The following is an 18,319-nucleotide window of genomic DNA, read 5'->3' as shown; positions in this document are numbered from 1 at the left end:
TCTGAAAAAAAATATTTTAATTTCATCAGTTCAATTTCACATATACATATCTAATAACCAGTCCTAAATTCAGAAAAACATAATTTAAATGGTTGGCATTTTAAACCCATACTGAAAAATTTATACGTACATATAACACAATTTATTTTCATTTAATTCATAAAAATTCTAATTTAAGATATATTTTTTCCCTTACCTGATTTCTTGAACTACACCAACAGGGACTCCAAAAAAATACCTGCGGCGCTCACCCAGACCCTAATTCAAAAATTTCTAATTCCAGTAAATTATTCCTGAATAAAATATTATTTAAATATTTCCTAGGGTCATAATTTCTGAATAAATAAATATACCCTTAAATTTAGCCAAATTGTCAAATTTTTCAAATCTCAATCTTGCTTTGGAGTAGGGCTTAAAAAACCCGAATTGAAAAATTACCTACGTCAAAATGACGATATCGACGATTAGGACCCAGTGGTGGTGCCTGATCATCAATTTAACCGCATATTAATAGCGAAATTGAGAAAATGGGGAAAAATTACATTTCCCCATGAGCAGTGCCTAAACCGTTTTCACAACAAATCCGTTCTAGTAAAAATGTCGGTGGCGGAGTTAGGAACCCAACGGCACCTTCCGTTTCCTGATCGATTGAGTATTCATCGAGAAATGAGGAGAGAAAGAGAGACGGAGACGGAGAGGTGACGGAGGCTGAGAGAGATTCAGAAGGAGAGACTTGAGAAGGCTTTCATCTTCTTTTTTTTGTTTTTTTTTTTTTCTTTTGCTTACTTACTTTAAGATAACTTTTATATATATAAATATATATATATATATATATATCTTTATTCCAATTTTTTTTTACTATTTTTTGTTTATTTATTTATTTAATTTAATAAGGTTTAATTAATTAATAATTACTCTTTTTTTTTCATACTATTTCTTTTTGCTTGTTTATTTAATACATTAATTGAATAATGTTTAATTAATTGATTGATTAATAATTTTAATTAATTAATTTTTTTTTATAATTTTTTTTTTCGAGTTATTACGGTATTTCTAAATTAGATTTTTACAATCATGTAACTCACTTACCACACACCAATATTAGCATATTTCATCTTACTGAGCGTTATCTCATTCCAGTGATTTAATATTTTTCAGGTGATCCAATTGGGCGAACAGATCAGACTCGCAAATAGAGGGGGTTATGGTACTGCCCTATCTAAGGGTGAGTATTTTGGGAAGTCTTCTTGTGTAGCCCTAGTTTCAGTTGAGAGTATTTTTGGGAAATGGTTGTGTATGTACAGTTTAGGGAATATTCTAACACTCTAGTATTGTAAACATATGTGGATATGTTTTTTTATGTATACAGCTTCCCGTTACTTAGGTTGATGGTTGATTTAAATTAATAGGTTTCAGAGTAGTGTAAATTTCAGTATAAATATATATTTTTAAAAAAATAATAATAATAATTAATAAATAAATTAGCAAGTCGTTACAGTTTAATAATAAATAAATTAGCAGGTCATTACATAGTCTGCATCCACATATCTCACAATTGAATGATCACCCTATTGTCTACCAAACATGATGTCAGAAACTTGCTCACCACACTAACAACTTGTGTCAAATCCAGTCTTGTACAAACCATAGCATACATCAAGCGCCTCCTGCAGTGGCATATGGAACCTTTGACATGTCTTGAACTTTATCATCTGTCTTCGGGCATTGAGTGATAGACAATCTAAAATGATTTGCGAAGGGTGTACTCGCTGGTTTTGCATTATCCATGTTGAACCTCTCCCATGCCCTCATAACATAACTACGTTGAGATAATCATAATCTCCTAGAAGCTCTGTCCATTTGAATCTCCATCCTAAAAATCTTCTTGGCTACACCCAAATTCTTTATGTCAAATTCTTTGCTCAACAAATTTTTCAACTTGTTGACCTCACTCACACTCTTCGCTACAATCAACATATCATCCACATAAAGTAATAGAAAAATAAATGAATCATCATCAAGGCTTTTCACAAAAACACAACAATCATACTCACATCTCATGTAGCCAATCCGGATCATGTAGGAGTCAAGTTACTTGTACCACTGCCTCAGAGACTGCTTAAGCCCATAAAGTGATTTTCTCAATTTATAGACCAAGTGTTCCTGTCCAGACTAACTGAACCCTTCTGGATGTACCATGTAAATTAGCTCCTCCAAATCACCATGAAAAAAAGTTGTCTTTACATCCATATACTCCAAATGCATATCAAAATGCGCTACCAAACCCAACACTACCCTAATTGAAGTGTGTCTGACCATAAAGGAGAAGATCTCATCATAGTTAACCCCTTTTCTCTGTGAGTAATCCTTTGCTGTTACGCGATCCTTGAATTTTTCTCCCTTTTTTCAAATACGACTTCTTTCTTTTTATACACCCATTTGCATCCTATCACTCTCTTCCCCTTTAGAAGCTCCACCAACTCCCATGTCTAGCTCTTATGTAAAGACTCCATCTCCCCCACTCGTTCAAGTACCTTGAATGATCTGATATATTGCGGCCTCAGTTTGCCCTTCTTCCCAAATCTCATCACCCCTTTCATCGGAGCGATTCTCAAGAATATCTTACCCTTACCTCGAATTCCAACTCATGACGATGAACATCCGCATAACTCTTCTGTCGACTCTGAGCTGATTTAATTATAACCTTGATCAATCTGACCTTCTTAGAAGTCTGCTGTACAAGTTCGGGACCCAATATCTGCCACTAACGGTAGAAACTGAATCCAACTACTGCCAAAATCTACACGTAAGCCTGTAACATGTCTTCCAAGATCTATATCATCCTCTCTAACTGTCTTTTAGTCTGGAGGTGGAACGTTGTACTGAAAATAAGATTCGTCCCCAGTGGTTCCTATAAGCTCTTCCAGAATCAAGAAGTGAATCTCAGGTCTCGATCTGACACAATGGACACTGGTACCCCGTGCATTCTGACTATCTCCTGCACGTATAAATCTGCTAGCCTACTCAAGGAGTAGCTAACCTTTATCGGTATAAAGTGAGCAGATTTAGTCAACCTATCCACGATCACGCAAATTGCATTCTGCCCGTGAACTGCTGGTGGTAACCTTGTGACAAAGTCCATGGAGATGTGCTCCTATTTCCATTCTGAAATGCTCAATGGCTACAATGGCCCTGCCAGCCTCTGATGTTCAGTCTTTACCTACTATCACGTTAGTCATTACTCCACAAATTGAGCAATCTCCCTTTTCATGCCACTCCACCAAAATGATTCGTGCAAATCCCGATACATCTTTGTGCTGCCCGGATGTACCATATACAAGGAACGATGCTCCACCTCCAAAATCATATTCCTTATCCCCTCACCATTTGGAACACACAGTCTATTTCCAAACAATACACCTTCCTCAGAGATGTTAAAATCTGCAGCCAGCCCCTACTGTACCTTCTCTACAACCTCGACTAACTCCTCATCATTAGCCTACGTGGCTTTAATCCTCTCTAATAATGTCGGCTGGATCACCAAGTTAGCAATGAAAGTCTAATGATTACCATCCACCAACTCCACACCAAGGCTTTCAAGATCCTGTCTAATATGATGCTAAGCTATCACAGTCGATACTATCGCATGCTCTGACTTCTGACTTAACACATCAACTACCACGTTAGCTTTTCTCGGATGATAGCTAATGATGCAATCATAGTCCTTGATCAGTTCCAGTCACCTCCTCTGCCTCATGTTCAACTCTTTTTGCGTGAAAAAGTATTTGAGGCTCTTATGGTCCATGAAGATCTCACACTGTTCACCGTCCAAGTAGTGTCTCCAGATCTTCAGTGCGTACATCATTGCCGCCAACTCCAAATCATGCGTGGGGTAATTCTTCTCATACTCTTTGAGTTTCTGAAAAGCATAAGCAATTATTTTCCCGTGTTGCATCAGCACACATCCCAACCCCTTCAGAGACATGTCGCTATAAATCACAAAACCACTGTCCCCAGATGGGATGGTTAAAATCAAGGTAGTGACTAGTCTATGTTTCAACTCTTGTAAACTCTCCTCACACTCGTCAGTCCAATAAAAACTCACATCTTTCCTCATCAACCGTGTCAAAGGGCCAGATAAACTAGAGAATCCCTCCACGAACTGCCGGTAGTACTCAGTCAGTCCTAGGAAACTCCAAACTTCCTGCACACTCTTCGATTTCACCTAGTCAACCACTGCTTCTATTTCACTCGAATCAATTGAGATACCACCTCCTGACACGACATGGCCAAGAAATGCGACCTACTTCAACCAGAACTCACATTTCTTCAACTTGGCTCATAGCTTCTTTTCTTGTTGTACCTAAAATACCAACCTCAAATGGTTTTTGTGCTCTTCCAAACTCTTAGAATATACCAGAATATTGTCAATGAATACCACTACAAACTGGTCTAGGTATTCATGGAAAACCATGTTTATTAGGTCCATAAATACCGCTGGAGCATTAGTCAACCCAAATGGCATGACAAGAAACTCGTAGTGACCATATTTGGTTTGGAAAGTAGTCTTCGCAACATCCTCAGTGCTAACTTTCACCTGATGATACCTTGACCGTAAATCGATCTTTGAAAAGACCTACGTTCCTTGCAGTTGGTTAAACAGATCATCTATATGAAGCAACGGGTATCGGTTCTTCACTATTACCTTGTTGATCCCACGGTAATCAATACACATTCGCATTGACCTGTCCTTCTTCTTCACGAACAATACTGGAGCTCCTTAGGGAAAGACACTAGGTTTGATAAAGCCCTTATCCAATAGTTCCAGCAACTTCTCCTTCAACTCTCTAAGTCAGTTGGAGCCATCTAGTATGTAGCTTTAGAAATCGGTGTCTTACCTAGCAGCAATTCAATAGAGAACTCTACCTCCTGATCAGAAGATAACCCAGGTAAGTCTTTCGAAAATACATCCAAAAATTCATTAACCACTCGGATATTTTTGAGCTTCCGATCATCCCGAGGTGGTTCCTTCACACAAGTTAAGTACCCCTGACAACCATCCAAGAGTAACCTTCTCGCCTGCATAGCTAACAGAATCTGTGGCGTTGAACGCACACATGATCCTATGAACTCATATATTCCTGCTCCCCAGGAGGTCTAAACACCACCACTTTCCTACGACAGTCAATCACCATAAAACTAGAAGATAACCAATCCAACCTCAGTATAACATCAAACTCGTACATGTCGTATACTACCAGATTCACCAATAGCGACCTTCCCTAAATTACCACTAGGCAGTTCTCTAACATCTTCCTACAGTTCAACACACTCCAAGACGGTAGAGCCATAGACAACCCCTCATCCATCACTTGGATTTTAGCCCCACATAACTTCACAAAATTTGCAGATATAAAGGAGTCGGATGCTCCTGAATCAAATAAAACAATAGCTTTATTTAAAAGCAGTAATATGGTACTTATCACCACGTTGCCAGCGTGTTCTACATCCACTAAAGTAAGTGGGTACACTCTTGCTTGAGCTATGTTTCCCTAAGGCACCTAGTTCTATCCTTAGTTCTGACTTGGTGCAGTCGTACCAGTCATCGGTGTAGGAAAGTTTTGGGATACATGGCCCGGTTTGCCACAGCGATAACAGTTACCCATGAATGGCTGGCACTTCCCATCATGCCACTTACGGCACTTAGCACAATGCATGTGAGATAGATCCCCCTACGGACCCTGCCGTTCATAATCTAATGATTTCCTAAACCATAGTTCCTCTTCTTCCACTGTCCCTGTCTGGAACCAATCTAAGAACCAAAAGGTACTGGCTTCTTCTTCTGATCTTGTGCCACCTCATTCTCCTAGAGACCAGCCTCAACTATGGCAGTTTTCTCCACTAAAATCGAAAACTCCTAAATCTGCAGCATTCCTACCAGCCTACGAAAGTCTTTCCTCAGACCCTTCTCAAACCTCCGAGCCTTTTCGTACTTGTTCGAGATCATACACAGCGCAAAGCGAGACAGATCGATGTATCTAGCTGCGTAACTCTACACTATTAAGATCCCCTGAGTCAGACTCGAGAACTCGTCTGCCTTTGCATCACAGAAGGAAGCCGAGAAGTATCTCTCGAAGAATACCTCCTTAAAATGGCCCCACGTCATCCCTAATGAATCAGTTCTCTGCTCCTCAAGCAGACTCACTGCCATCCACCACCTCTCAGCTTCTCCTGCCAGTTGAAACGTAGCATAGTGAACCTTCTACTCGTCAGTGCAGTGCAAAACTTTCAGTATCTTTTCTATCTTCTACACCCAGTTCTCCGCTACAATCGGGTCGGACCCTCTAATGAATGTCGGAGGATGCATGCGGGTGAATTTCTCAATAGTGCAACTCGCAACTGTAGGTGGATGCTCCCGTCCCCTAAAACTTCGTCCGATCTCTCGCATAATATGCCTGGTCAAATCTTGAGGCATGGAAGGTGACCCTTCACTTGCAGTCCCCTCCAAACTACTATCCCAGTTGCTATCTTTGGGCTCCATACTGAAAATAGTACAAGAATACATTAGTATTCCTATATCATAGCACAGTTAACACAATCATTTGTAGAATAATCATGTTAAACTCTAGACTCTCAGACCTAGATCTGCCCTACCGCACAAACATGAAACCATCAATGGTTTGTCGTGATTTTACTGAAATCGTCATTCCAAGAAAAACACAAAACACGGCCAATGAATCTCTGTCTAGCTACAAGACAACCCTCCACCCTACTCTACTCATTCCCTACATCCTATACTCTGGTATGTTCACAAAATCATGCCTAACCAAGTCTACAAGACTTAATAACCTGGTTAGCTCTGATACCAAGTTGTCATGCCCCGAATCCGGAAATAGGCCCCAGGGTGTGATTTAGTAACCTAACTTGTCCCTGTATCATATAATATCCATGATACTGCGCAATATAAAGGTCCGACCCTGTATGGTTCACGTATACCTTATCCATCATCACATACACAGTATATACACAGCGAAAAATTCAACCTAATCCATTCATAAAACCATATCAGAGTCTATACAAAAGAAGATATAGTTCCCTAAAATACACACATACCCTGAGTGTCTACATAACCCAAATGACAATTCGGCCAAGGATCAGTATTTACACAAGTACTTCTATACAGCTAACCAACCTCCACTCTCCTAAAATGAAGGACGCTAGTGTCTGCTACTCGAAGGACCTGAAAAATATTTGTATGATAGGGGCGAGACACCTCTTAGTAAGAGAGCAACAAGTTACATCAGTGTGTGGATACATGAGTGTTATTTTAACAACAAACATACATACATTTCACAATACCAGTATTTTTACAAATACAATTCCAGTATACATACGATACAAAGCAATATGACCTAGTATCGTCACACTCTTCAGCCTAAGTCGAACTGTCTGGTGGTTATAATTGCTATATTCATTATAAAGGCGTACTGGTTGGGAAAAATTAGTGCTTCCTTGCGGGCATGGTTGAATTAATTTTGGCTTAGCTAAATTAAATCGATTGATGTTTGATTAGCTCGTGCTAATCATTTTTATCTAATTAAATAATCCAATCTAATATTTCTCTTCCATCAACTTATTAAGAAACTTTTCCGAGAATCCTAGTAATTGAAAATTTGCGAATACTAAATCAAGGAGATTCTAAACTATCAAATACAAACAGATATTCAACTCATACAATCTAAAGAATCCCATATTGCCGCATACAATTGGATATTCACAAATCTTCAACTGCTAGGATTCTCGTCAAATTTCCTTAATACAACTGATCTCAACTCTTATGACCCTGCAACTTCAAGGGCTCATTTGGATCAAGGATTTTACTTAGAAAAAGAGAGGAAAAAAAACAATAACAAGGAAACTCATTTTCTCTTGTATTTTCCTTTTCTATTAAATATTATCAAAAATGGAAGTTTGTTTTGATATGATTAAAAAATAAGAAAATTTAAACATTAATGATGTGTAAAATCAAACTTTTGTTTATGAATTTGATATATATTTTTATTTTTTTCTCACTTTTCTCAACAACCAAACATGAAAATGCAGATTCCTTGAAATTTTCCTTTTCTTTTCCTAATATTTTTTGAGTTCCAAATGAAGCCTGAAGGTTTGCGAATTATAGTACCGAGTTACTCTATGCTAATTTTTTAGGGTGTCGTTTTATTTGATGATATATGACTAGATGTGTCACTTTTTTGAGTGTGTAAAGTCAAATAGTGCATTGATTTACAACACCATTCATATTTCAAGGGATTATATGTGCACTCCACACACAACCTATGGCATGGTGTGTCTAAGCTAGCTTATCTAAACAATTATTAATCATTTAATCCATGGAATTTGTTGATAATATTTAAATGTACTCTAGGTATCAAATTCCTTTTCTTACTTTTGAACCCTCGATCTTCTATGTATCCCTACTTTTATAATCTTCTCAAAGCAACCACATACCTTAATTAACAAAGCATCCTCTATATCTAACATTGAGAAGACTTCTTTTTCTACTAAAGTTAAAGATCCATGTTGGTGTGCAACTATGATGGATGAATTAAAAGCTTTAATTTCCAATCAAAGATGGACTTTTTTAGTACCGCTTGGGGAGGTCCAAAGGACAATCTGCACCCGATATGGTGCCACTTATGAGGAAGGGTCAGAATGACTCGTCCAAAGTTGGCATTCCAGGTCATCAAAAAACAAAAAAAGATGGGCTTTTTTAGTACCGTATGACTCAATTTTGTTACTCCATTTCAAGCTCGTACATAAGTTTTTCTTCCTTGTTTGCCTTTTTATTTCTGCATTTTCATCATGCCGCTTCGTTGTCCCCTAATTTTGTATTCTTCTTCTCTTTAGCCTAGGGAGGGCCTTTCTAGGGCATCCTCTCATTCTTCTCCTTATAGATACATAAGGAGATTGTTCATGACAAGCTCTCCTCTTTTAAGTGCACAAATAGTAATCAGTCAATTCATCACAATATTAACTAATATTTACAGTGTTCATATCGATCCTTCTAATGCTAATATCAATTTCCTTACCAAAATGATAAGAGAGTTTTCTTTTATATATATATATATATATATATATATATATATATATAAGGAACCCTAACGTATTGATCATCAAGAAACCCATAGCATCCCTAAGGGACTTAGCCTTCCACCTTCTTTCTAGAAAACAACCAAGGATACAAAAATTACTAGCAAAAATAAACTCATAAATTTACATAAACTAAGATTCAACCATATTCAACTACTAAAATAGTGAAGATTGATTAGAAGAATATCAACCCTTGAATTCAACATGGCTTTTCCAAGATCATTCAACCTACAAGTGTAGTGTGCCCACATGAAACAACTGCAATAAAAAAAAAAAACTCTCATAAGCACATACTCCTCACACTCTTGAAGCAAATAAAAGAAGAAAAAAAGAGAACCGAATGGCCAACAAACGCTAGCTTACCTCGTCCCCTTGCTAGCGAGCAACAAACTTTTTTTGGATTTTTGGTAAAATTTTGAGGGGAATAAAAGTACAAAACTTTAATTTTTTAAAATTTTAAATGGAAAAAAACAAACCAATATGATTTTTTTTGTAGAAAAAAAAATACAATTTTTAAGCTTTTTGATATTTTTAAATGGAAAATGGGAGATTATTTTTTAAATTGTTCTACTTTATCATAAATTATAAATTAAAACACCATTTTCGAAAGATGTCAACGACTCAAAATAAAAATATAATGAACAAATGCAAAATCTCAAATAATGATTGTAGAGATGAGAGATTGCGAGAAGAATGAACCACTCAAAAAAAATTATGATAAAAATTAAATTTCCTAGCTTACTTGTAAAGATTTGATATTTTAAATTTACTTGTCCGTGAAAAAAAATACGTTGATTGATCAATAATTTACGAAAACTATGAAAAAGTACGTTAATTAATTAACACTCAAAAACTCTTTAACCAAAACGAGCCCCCTTGTCAAACAATTCAATCACCATTTCAAGCTCCTCCATTTTCAATTTTTCCCTCCAATTCACCGCAACACATCCAAAGACAATAATTTTACCAAACATAGCTTTAGGGATTGAAACCAGCATTAGCACCTAATAGGGTTCAACTAGCATGCACAAAAAATATATGAAGGCAAATCCAGTCTTTAAAAATTTTCCTAAAACTGCAGAGCGGCCCGTCCGTTGAAAATTCCATAAATAGGATCTGGAGTGACAAAAAATCGGAGTCATGAGTTATTTTTCAATGAAAGCACACTCCCCTTTAAATGACCATAAATCTAACATACAGCTTACGGTAAATGACTTATTTCTTCACAACCCAACCCAAGATGAAAGTGAATTATGGAAAATAACATGACAAAATTTAGATCTATCTCTAGCCCTCTAAAACCTCAATTTGAGTAGAGTTCATGTATTGCCCCAGAAAGAAACAAAAATCACACCTCAAATGGAATAAGATAAAAGTGCCCAAAACGAGGATAAAAAGAAAAAAAAGAAAGAAAAAATTAATGGTAGAAAAGAGTCCTACTACAAGCATACAGAACTTCGGTACAACCAGCGCTGTGAAGATCAGACACCGGAGAAAGATGCCAATCAACCCGTGCCGTTCCTTAAACTGTTTTTGTCTTGATAGCCTTCTTCTTGACTTGTCTCCTTGACAATGAGTTCTTCATGCCGACGAAGAAAAGCAAAGCCCCAAACAGAGCCAAATTCTGCAAAATGGAACATAAACACATTGGTATCATTCATTCATATCATCATCTCACATCATTTCCAGCATTGGACGATCTTCATCACTTACATGTGTGAACTTGATGAAGAGAGAAGCAAATTCTTTCTTGTCGGTTTCATAGTTGTAGAAGTCGTACAAGATTGGTGTAGCAATTGCCTGATGCAAAAGCTGCACAAGATAAAGGTGGAACACTCAATATATGGTTATATTAGTTTGTTTATACATCAATGTAAGGGATGCAATGACTCAGATAACAAACCAGAAGATAAGCTCCAACAGAGCTGCCAAAAATGAAGAAAAGGCCTCCAACACCCTTCAAGGCTATCGCTGCAGCGACGATGTGTTTAATCTGGGTAATAAGATCTCCACAAGTTACTTTTGATATTTGCACAAGACAACAGAAGGAAAAAGATCAAGGGACAATCCCAATTGTATGCAAAAGGAGAAAGACAAGGCGTTACTCACTTCTATTTGTGGAAGCTGCAATCCAGTGTGGTTAGACACATGTTTCGAGAAAGCATTGAACTTTGGCTTGAGAGATTTTGCTGCTGGCCCACCATCAACACCAAACTCATTAAACCTATAGGTCCGAAACATCAAGGCACAATTATTTCAAGTGCAGAAATTTAAGATGCATTAACAAATAAATGAAAGCATAAAAAGACATGAATATTGAAAAATGTTTACCTACTACAAGTGGTATTTTAAGTAACATTTATGAGTCATTGCTACATCACCACAGCCTTTCATACCCCAACAAATACTTATGATAATGCTAGTGTCAAAGGCAAAAAGGGTCCTCGGAGCCTAGGCCTCTTATTTGATGGACAAATTGATCTATGAACACATTGCAAAAAAATAGAATTTAAAATACCAAAATATTCAATACCAAAACATAAATGCATATAAATTATGAGTACAAGTGGTATTTTAAGTAACATTTATGAGTCATTGCTACATCAACATCTATATAATTAATTGTTTTACACACTTTCATCACCACAGCCTTTCATACCCCAACAAATACTTATGATAATGCTAGTATCCAAGGCACAAAGGGTCGTCGGAGCCTAGGCCTTATTTGATGGACAAATTGATCTATGAACACATTGCAAAAAAATAGAATTTAAAATACCAAAATATTCAATACCAAAACATAAATGCATATAAATTATGAGTACCAAGCACTAAGTTCCAAGAAAAACAAGCATAGTTCAACATAAGCATGCAAGAGTTCAAGCTTCAAACTACCCAACAAAAAAAATGAAATTGCCAGTCTAAGGCCCAAAAGCATCAACAGCATTGCTCAATATCAAAAGAAAAGAGTACAATAAAGATTCCAAAGTATAAAATCGAATAATCTTCCTAAGTCATCGTCAACTAAGTCTACTAAGATATCATCATCTTCTTATAAAAACTTTCTCCTCCAACATCTTGTTCTTCAATCTCCTCTACACCATCCACTTGGACCCCATCCTCATCTACAAGTTCGAATGCCTGTAGTCCTCAAGCAATACAAGATCTTCTCTTCCTCTAGAAGATGATTACACCTTTCTGCTTATTTTTGATTTAGTGTAGTGGGGGCTCATTTACCCCATCAGCTCTGGCAATAGAAGCCCATATCAAAGAATCATATTTGAACACACATTCATCATCCTCATCAATATTGTTATTCATCCTACGAAAGTACCAATCAACCGCTCGTTACTATCATCAATCTCCTTTAGAAGGATGGGATCAGTGGCATCACACTTGTTGTATCAATGTCTCAAAGTTCAATTATATTTCACAAAAGTTCAGCTAGCCTTTTCTCCTTTTGCTATGATGCTAAAAGAAGTAAAAAAATAACATAGTAAATAGTGATTCTACACAGTAGTATATGTTTTTTAATCCAAAATATCCAAGTGTCTTACAGGTTGGGATAAGCTCCAGTTTCTTTCATAATCAATTGAACCATAGGTACGTCCCACCACATGGCTATTATTAAATACATTTCAAAATGTATACCACTGGCTATGTATCTCAAATTATTCTAAAGAGAGAGAGGTAGTAAAAGTCATTTTACCTGATGCTTTGGTATTCCTTTGTCTCACAACCATATCAATTCCAAAGAGCACCTTAGCGCTTGTGTAATTTGCCACCACATTTGAAATTTATTTTGCACTTCAATAAATGGCACCAACCTTGCAATGCAATTGTACAAACCCTACATGATTTCTTCATCTTGCACAAAGTTGGAGTTTGAATCAATGTTTTAAAAAGCTCAATCAAGGCTTGCCCCTCAAGGCAGGGACTGCCTAAAATGCCTTGAGGCTCAATCCAAAATACCAAATTCCAAAGATGCTAATGCACTACCTGTTGAGGCTTACGCATTTATACAAAAGCACGCCTTTTGCATCTTTTCAGTTGAGGTTTACACATTAAGTGTGATTCTCAAGTTAAAATTGACTAGAAAATTTTAACTACATGTTTATATAAAAGGAATGTCATAATATGAATTGATTTCTAAAACTCTTGAACTTCAACCTTATCAAAATAAATAAGTTGTATCTTAAATAATGAAAATAATTTGAACTTCGTAATTGTATAGCTACTCTTGTTATGATTTATGTCATGAATTCAAGCTAGCAAGTAGTTTGAAATGCATACCTTATTTATATTTGTGATTTTTCATCTTTTTTTTTATTTTTAAATATATATATATATATAATTTATTAACATATTTTTATCTAAAAATAGAATTCCCAAAAAGCTTACGCCTCACCTCTTAACGATTAAAATGTCTTGCCCTACGCCTTTTCCTTTTAAACATTGGTTTGAATAATAAAACTGTGGGTTCAAAAAGGGTGCAACTGCATCCAAAGGTTGATGAAGTTGACATTTCCCACCTCGATTCAATAATTTCAAATGCCTTCTTGAATTTATGCTCCGGCTCAACCGAAAGCATTAGGCCATTATAACTTCCTTAATCCTATCCATAGCTTTGTAAATATATCTTATTGCAGGTTTCTTTACTCCATCAACCAAATGGAGAATACAAACAAGCAAGCCTATCAATTTAAGGCATAAATGATAATACTCCAAAAGATAGGCATCAAAACAATACTAGCTGCTCTTCTACCAGTCATCTCCTACTAATATTCTAATCCTCAGACGTAAACACCTTCCCTAAGTTGTTCTTGGAAGTATCTCTCACCTTATGCGTCTCACTACACCTAACTACGCACCCACATCTCTAAATCTCACACCTAGGCATGCGTGCTTTTAACCTTAGTGATAGCATGCAACAAATAACATCAATTTATCAAGAATATTGCTTCCATGGTTATCAAAATTGCTATCCAAATTGCAACAAAAAACAGAATCACAAGTGATAGAATTGTAAAAGAATCAATGAAATCTTAGAATTGGGTTCACATGTGGGATCGTACCAATTCTACTTTTATCATCTAGATTGGGTTTCTTTTCTTTTTGGGTTTTAACAATAAGGCCTAATACATGTTATCATTGGCCCAAAGGCCCTAAAGGGTTTAACATTGCAACCAATTTAGCCCAAGTAAACCAGGGTAAAATAGCTCCCATCAATCAACAGATTCAGCACCTAACTCTCCTTGGAGTTTGGTTTCTCGGTCCTCTTTGAAGTTCAGCAGGCAGCACTTGATTTCTCTCCTATTCTTAGATTCAATCACCACCAAACATCTTTCTTTGGAGTTTAACAATAAGGTAGTGCTCCATCTGGTATTCAATCCGTAGAAAGCAACTCTAGGTTTGAAACACAAAACCTAGCTTCTTTCTTTGACATTTAACAACTAGAGGTTCTTGGTGATTAATCAGCCGCAGCCAAGAACAGAGAAGGCAGGCAAGCCCAGTAGAGGCATGCTTTGAAACAGAGAGCTTTCAAGTCTTGCTCTTTGAAGAGAACAGAGAACTGAGTATGAGTCTTGCTTCTCCAAAAGATTCAAGGAAGACATTGACTTCTTCATATTCTTATCATTCTCTAATCCCCAATTTTTTTTTTAAAAACAATAAAAGAGAGGCAACTTTGACACTATCACAGACTCGAGCTATTTATGACAATCCAATTTTCATTTTTAAGCATTATGACAATCCAATTTTCATTTTTAAGCATTATGACATAGTTAGGCTGCCAACACCTAGAACACTCAGCAGTGAATCACTCCTCCTATTCTTGCTCTTCTTCTTATTCTTCTTTTTACAGTCTGAATTCCAAAATTTCCTAAATTTTTAATGTCTTGATGAGGTATGAGTCTGAATTCAAAATTAGCAATTTCCTAATTCTAAGTAACCAACAAAGTTCTTTGTCTTAAAATATTGCATACAAATAATTTTTTATATTTATTTTACATTGCAAGTAGAATCTTGCAATCTTCAATTCGAACCTACGATCCGACCCTGCAGACTGCTGCAACAGTCCCACCTTGAATTAATCCTCTAAGGTTCAAAATTTCACTTGAAATTATCACATAATAATAAATTTTCCAACTAGAAAATTTTATTTGCATAGAAAAGGGGCAAATCGATCATGAAACCACACAGGAGACACATTCTGACAAGTTTGAGAAGGTAAGATTTAGGTTTATTCACAGAAAATTTCTTTTAAGTTTATAGTGCATAGAGTGTGAAAATAAACAAAGAATAACACGAATCATGCACACAAAAAATATTTTCAAAAATATCATTTTAGGGTTAACATTCCTCAACATAAAGTACTTGACTTAGTACTTCAATCCCTTCATTTAAAGCAATATCCATGACCAACTACCAAAAAAAAAAAAAAAAGAGAGAGAGAGAATACCTATTTGCCATTAATGTAATTTGGTCAAAGGAGTACGTACTTCTAAAACAAAATCAAGGTCCAATTATTAATTTGGTCATTGACCTTTTAATCAGGTCAATGTAACCATCATTATATATGATTTCTTCAATTTAACCAAATTTTGGCTTTCTCTGTTATGTAGGAACCAAACAAATTTTGATGTATCAGCCAAAAAGATGGCGCGTGCAGAATACTAAGACACATCAACCACATTGACTTTAATAAACCACTTCACAAAGAACGTTACTACATTGAACACCCAATGAGGAAAAAAAAAAGACTTATTGAACCTTACACATAATCAAATTGGTCACTTGCCCTTTTAAGGCTGAACACGTAAAAATTGGTCTTGTTTCAAATAGAGAATAGACAAGGAATGACTATTCTTAAATCTCACTTGAAATGCCTATCCCTATATTGGAATAACACTAACTTTTACATGGTAATTTGTCTTGAATGGCACACACTTTTTTTTGTAAACTATTATATTCCTATATTCCATTCTCATCTGGTTCTGTTCAGAGAACAGAACACAAAATATAAGATTAGGTCATATTTCAGTCGTTTCTAATTACTAATCCAGATACAAATTCCACTATCTAAGCTGTGCGGAATCACATAATTTCAAATTAAAATTACAGAAAATAAGGCCCTTGATCGATTGAAATGATTTAAAAGAAATCAACTAGCCATGCATCAACATTTTGGGTTAAGGTTCAGTTCAGTAGAGCTTAGAGTTGACTCGAGATGATAGTTTCGCTACTTCATTTGCGAGCATAGATAGCAAGCAAGCCTCCTATATGTTGCGCATTAATCAATCAAGTCGACAAGATAAACTGAGCCCATACATACACACATACATTTAATAAATCTTAATTTAATAACGCTAACAACACCTCATAAGTACACAGCATAATTACTCAGGACGCGTTTAACACACAGCAAACGGTTGAACTTCAATTCGGAAACAGATTAGACGCGTCGCAATAATTAAACCCAGATTATTTAAGAAGTAATCTCTACTACACTCATTTATAGTGCATAAATCCAGATTATACACTAAATCGACTAAAACTTATCAGATCTGATGTTAACACCAAGAAGAAGTAAACATAAACGAGAAGTAGTAAAAAGGAATACAGAAGAACAAATACACAGCCATCGATTTACAAAACCCAAAAAATCTTTAAGAACACGTAACCGGATAAGCACAAAAAGACAGATCTGATCAACAAAAGGAAAAGGTGAGAACTTTACTCTTGCCAAGCGGCGAGTATGAACAGGGAGGCGAAGAGAACTCTCCCGACGAATGACACAAACGCCATTGCTGTACGAACCCTCTCTCTCTTTCTCTCTCTCTCTCTCTCTCTCTCTCTCCTCTTCTCTCCCTCGCTCTCGGACGAAGATGAAAGTTACGTAAGGGACGCAGTAGAGAAGAAAACGAAGAGCAACGTTGAGCCTTTAAAGAACGGCTATGCCGCTGTAAGTTTTGTTAAGAGAGGGATGGAGGGAGGTCTGAAATTTGCTTTAAATAAAAGCAGGGGCGCCTAGAAAGTCAGGTGTGGCTGTTTTTACGCGCGGCTGTATGGAAATATATGTACTCACTCCATCGCTTCGATTATTGGATTTTTTTAACGGTGGTGGGCTGGCGCGGAGTTACACGTCTTAGCAGCCAATCGTGTGAGCCCGACTAAGCGCGTACCCGAGTACATGTCGGCACGCTGAGGCGAGTCCTGGGTTTCGTTACACTGGAGAGTGGGAACGGTGGTCTCTTAGAGTGGATGTTGGGAACAAGACTCTGGAAGTGTCCATGAAGTTTGAGTATTTAGAGTAGGGCCCCGAGTCAGCTTGATCTTTCGTATTTTACCCCTGCCAGAGTGCCAGGAGTTCTAGTTTGAATATTATTCTCTGACTCTTGGTCAACGGTGCTGTCGATTTGCGATGCAACTCATCCGAAATTGACCGTTAAACATTATTTAAATTTTTAAAAAACTCTTACCAAATTGGAGAGGACATTGTCAAAAAAAAAAAAAAAAACAAAAGGAAGTAAATACCTCCGTTAAGAAAGTAATCAAATGATTATAGCATACTTTTTTTATAATTTTGGATATAAATAATAAATCTACTAAAATGAAAGATTTTTTAATTATTATTTTTCTTCCCATGGTATAGAAATATAGAATTGGCCATGAGATTTATATTTTATTTTTTATAAATTCACATCAATCCTTAGGAGCCAATCTCTACTTTTTCTTGTGTAATTTTAATAAGAATGATCAATTAGTTACTATTATAATTTGAATGGTCAAATAAAAAGTTAACGAATGCAAATATTTTAAAAAGAAGTAATAAGGCAAATAGAAAATTAGCATTGTAGGTGGCAATAAATAGTTGTATCCTTGGCGAACTCTTCCATTAGGCCATTGAGGTGCTTGTCTAGGACTCCAAAAATTTTGGTTCCCTAATTTTTTTTTAATATAATAATATATTTTTATGGTCCTAAATTTTTTTTAATTAAATAATGTTAATATTATTTATTATGCTCTCTTTCCATACATTGACTTTTCAACTAACAAATAAATAAAATTATATTTTAAAATATAAAATAAATACTTTTTAATTCTTTTTTTTTTCAAGTCTCATTGACTTCCCAACTAACAACTTTATTATGTTTCTAATTATCTATTA

General features: G+C 36.1%; 1 protein-coding gene across 1 annotated transcript; it reads right to left on the bottom strand.

Annotated features, from left to right (window-relative positions):
- Nucleotides 1–10,438: 10,438 nt before the first annotated feature.
- Nucleotides 10,439–17,239, bottom strand: LOC131152089 (uncharacterized). The gene is made up of 5 exons (XM_058103716.1): nt 16,889–17,239; nt 11,260–11,374; nt 11,054–11,143; nt 10,864–10,962; nt 10,439–10,774 (listed from the first exon to the last, which is right to left on the bottom strand). The coding sequence occupies exons 1-5, from the start codon at nt 16,954–16,956 to the stop codon at nt 10,673–10,675; spliced, it is 474 nt and encodes a 157-aa protein (XP_057959699.1). The 5' UTR covers nt 16,957–17,239; the 3' UTR covers nt 10,439–10,672.
- Between the last annotated feature and the right edge of the window lie 1,080 nt (nt 17,240–18,319).

This window comes from Malania oleifera, chromosome 3, assembly GCF_029873635.1.
Source record: "Malania oleifera isolate guangnan ecotype guangnan chromosome 3, ASM2987363v1, whole genome shotgun sequence".
In the NCBI taxonomy this organism is placed as follows: Eukaryota; Viridiplantae; Streptophyta; class Magnoliopsida; order Santalales; family Ximeniaceae; genus Malania; species Malania oleifera.
This window is presented reverse-complemented; position numbering and strand designations above follow the sequence as displayed.

What these genes read in the sequence shown, in the direction of transcription:
- LOC131152089 (XM_058103716.1), bottom strand. Translation starts at nt 16,956, where the DNA reads ATGGCGTTTGTGTCATTCGTCGGGAGAGTTCTCTTCGCCTCCCTGTTC. An exon ending in TGCAGCTTCCACAAATAGAA is followed by an intron (nt 11,144 to 11,259) that starts GTGAGTAACGCC and finishes CTTATTACCCAG; the next exon opens with ATTAAACACATCGTCGCTGC. An exon ending in TCTTCATCAAGTTCACACAT is followed by an intron (nt 10,775 to 10,863) that starts GTAAGTGATGAA and finishes TCCATTTTGCAG; the next exon opens with AATTTGGCTCTGTTTGGGGC.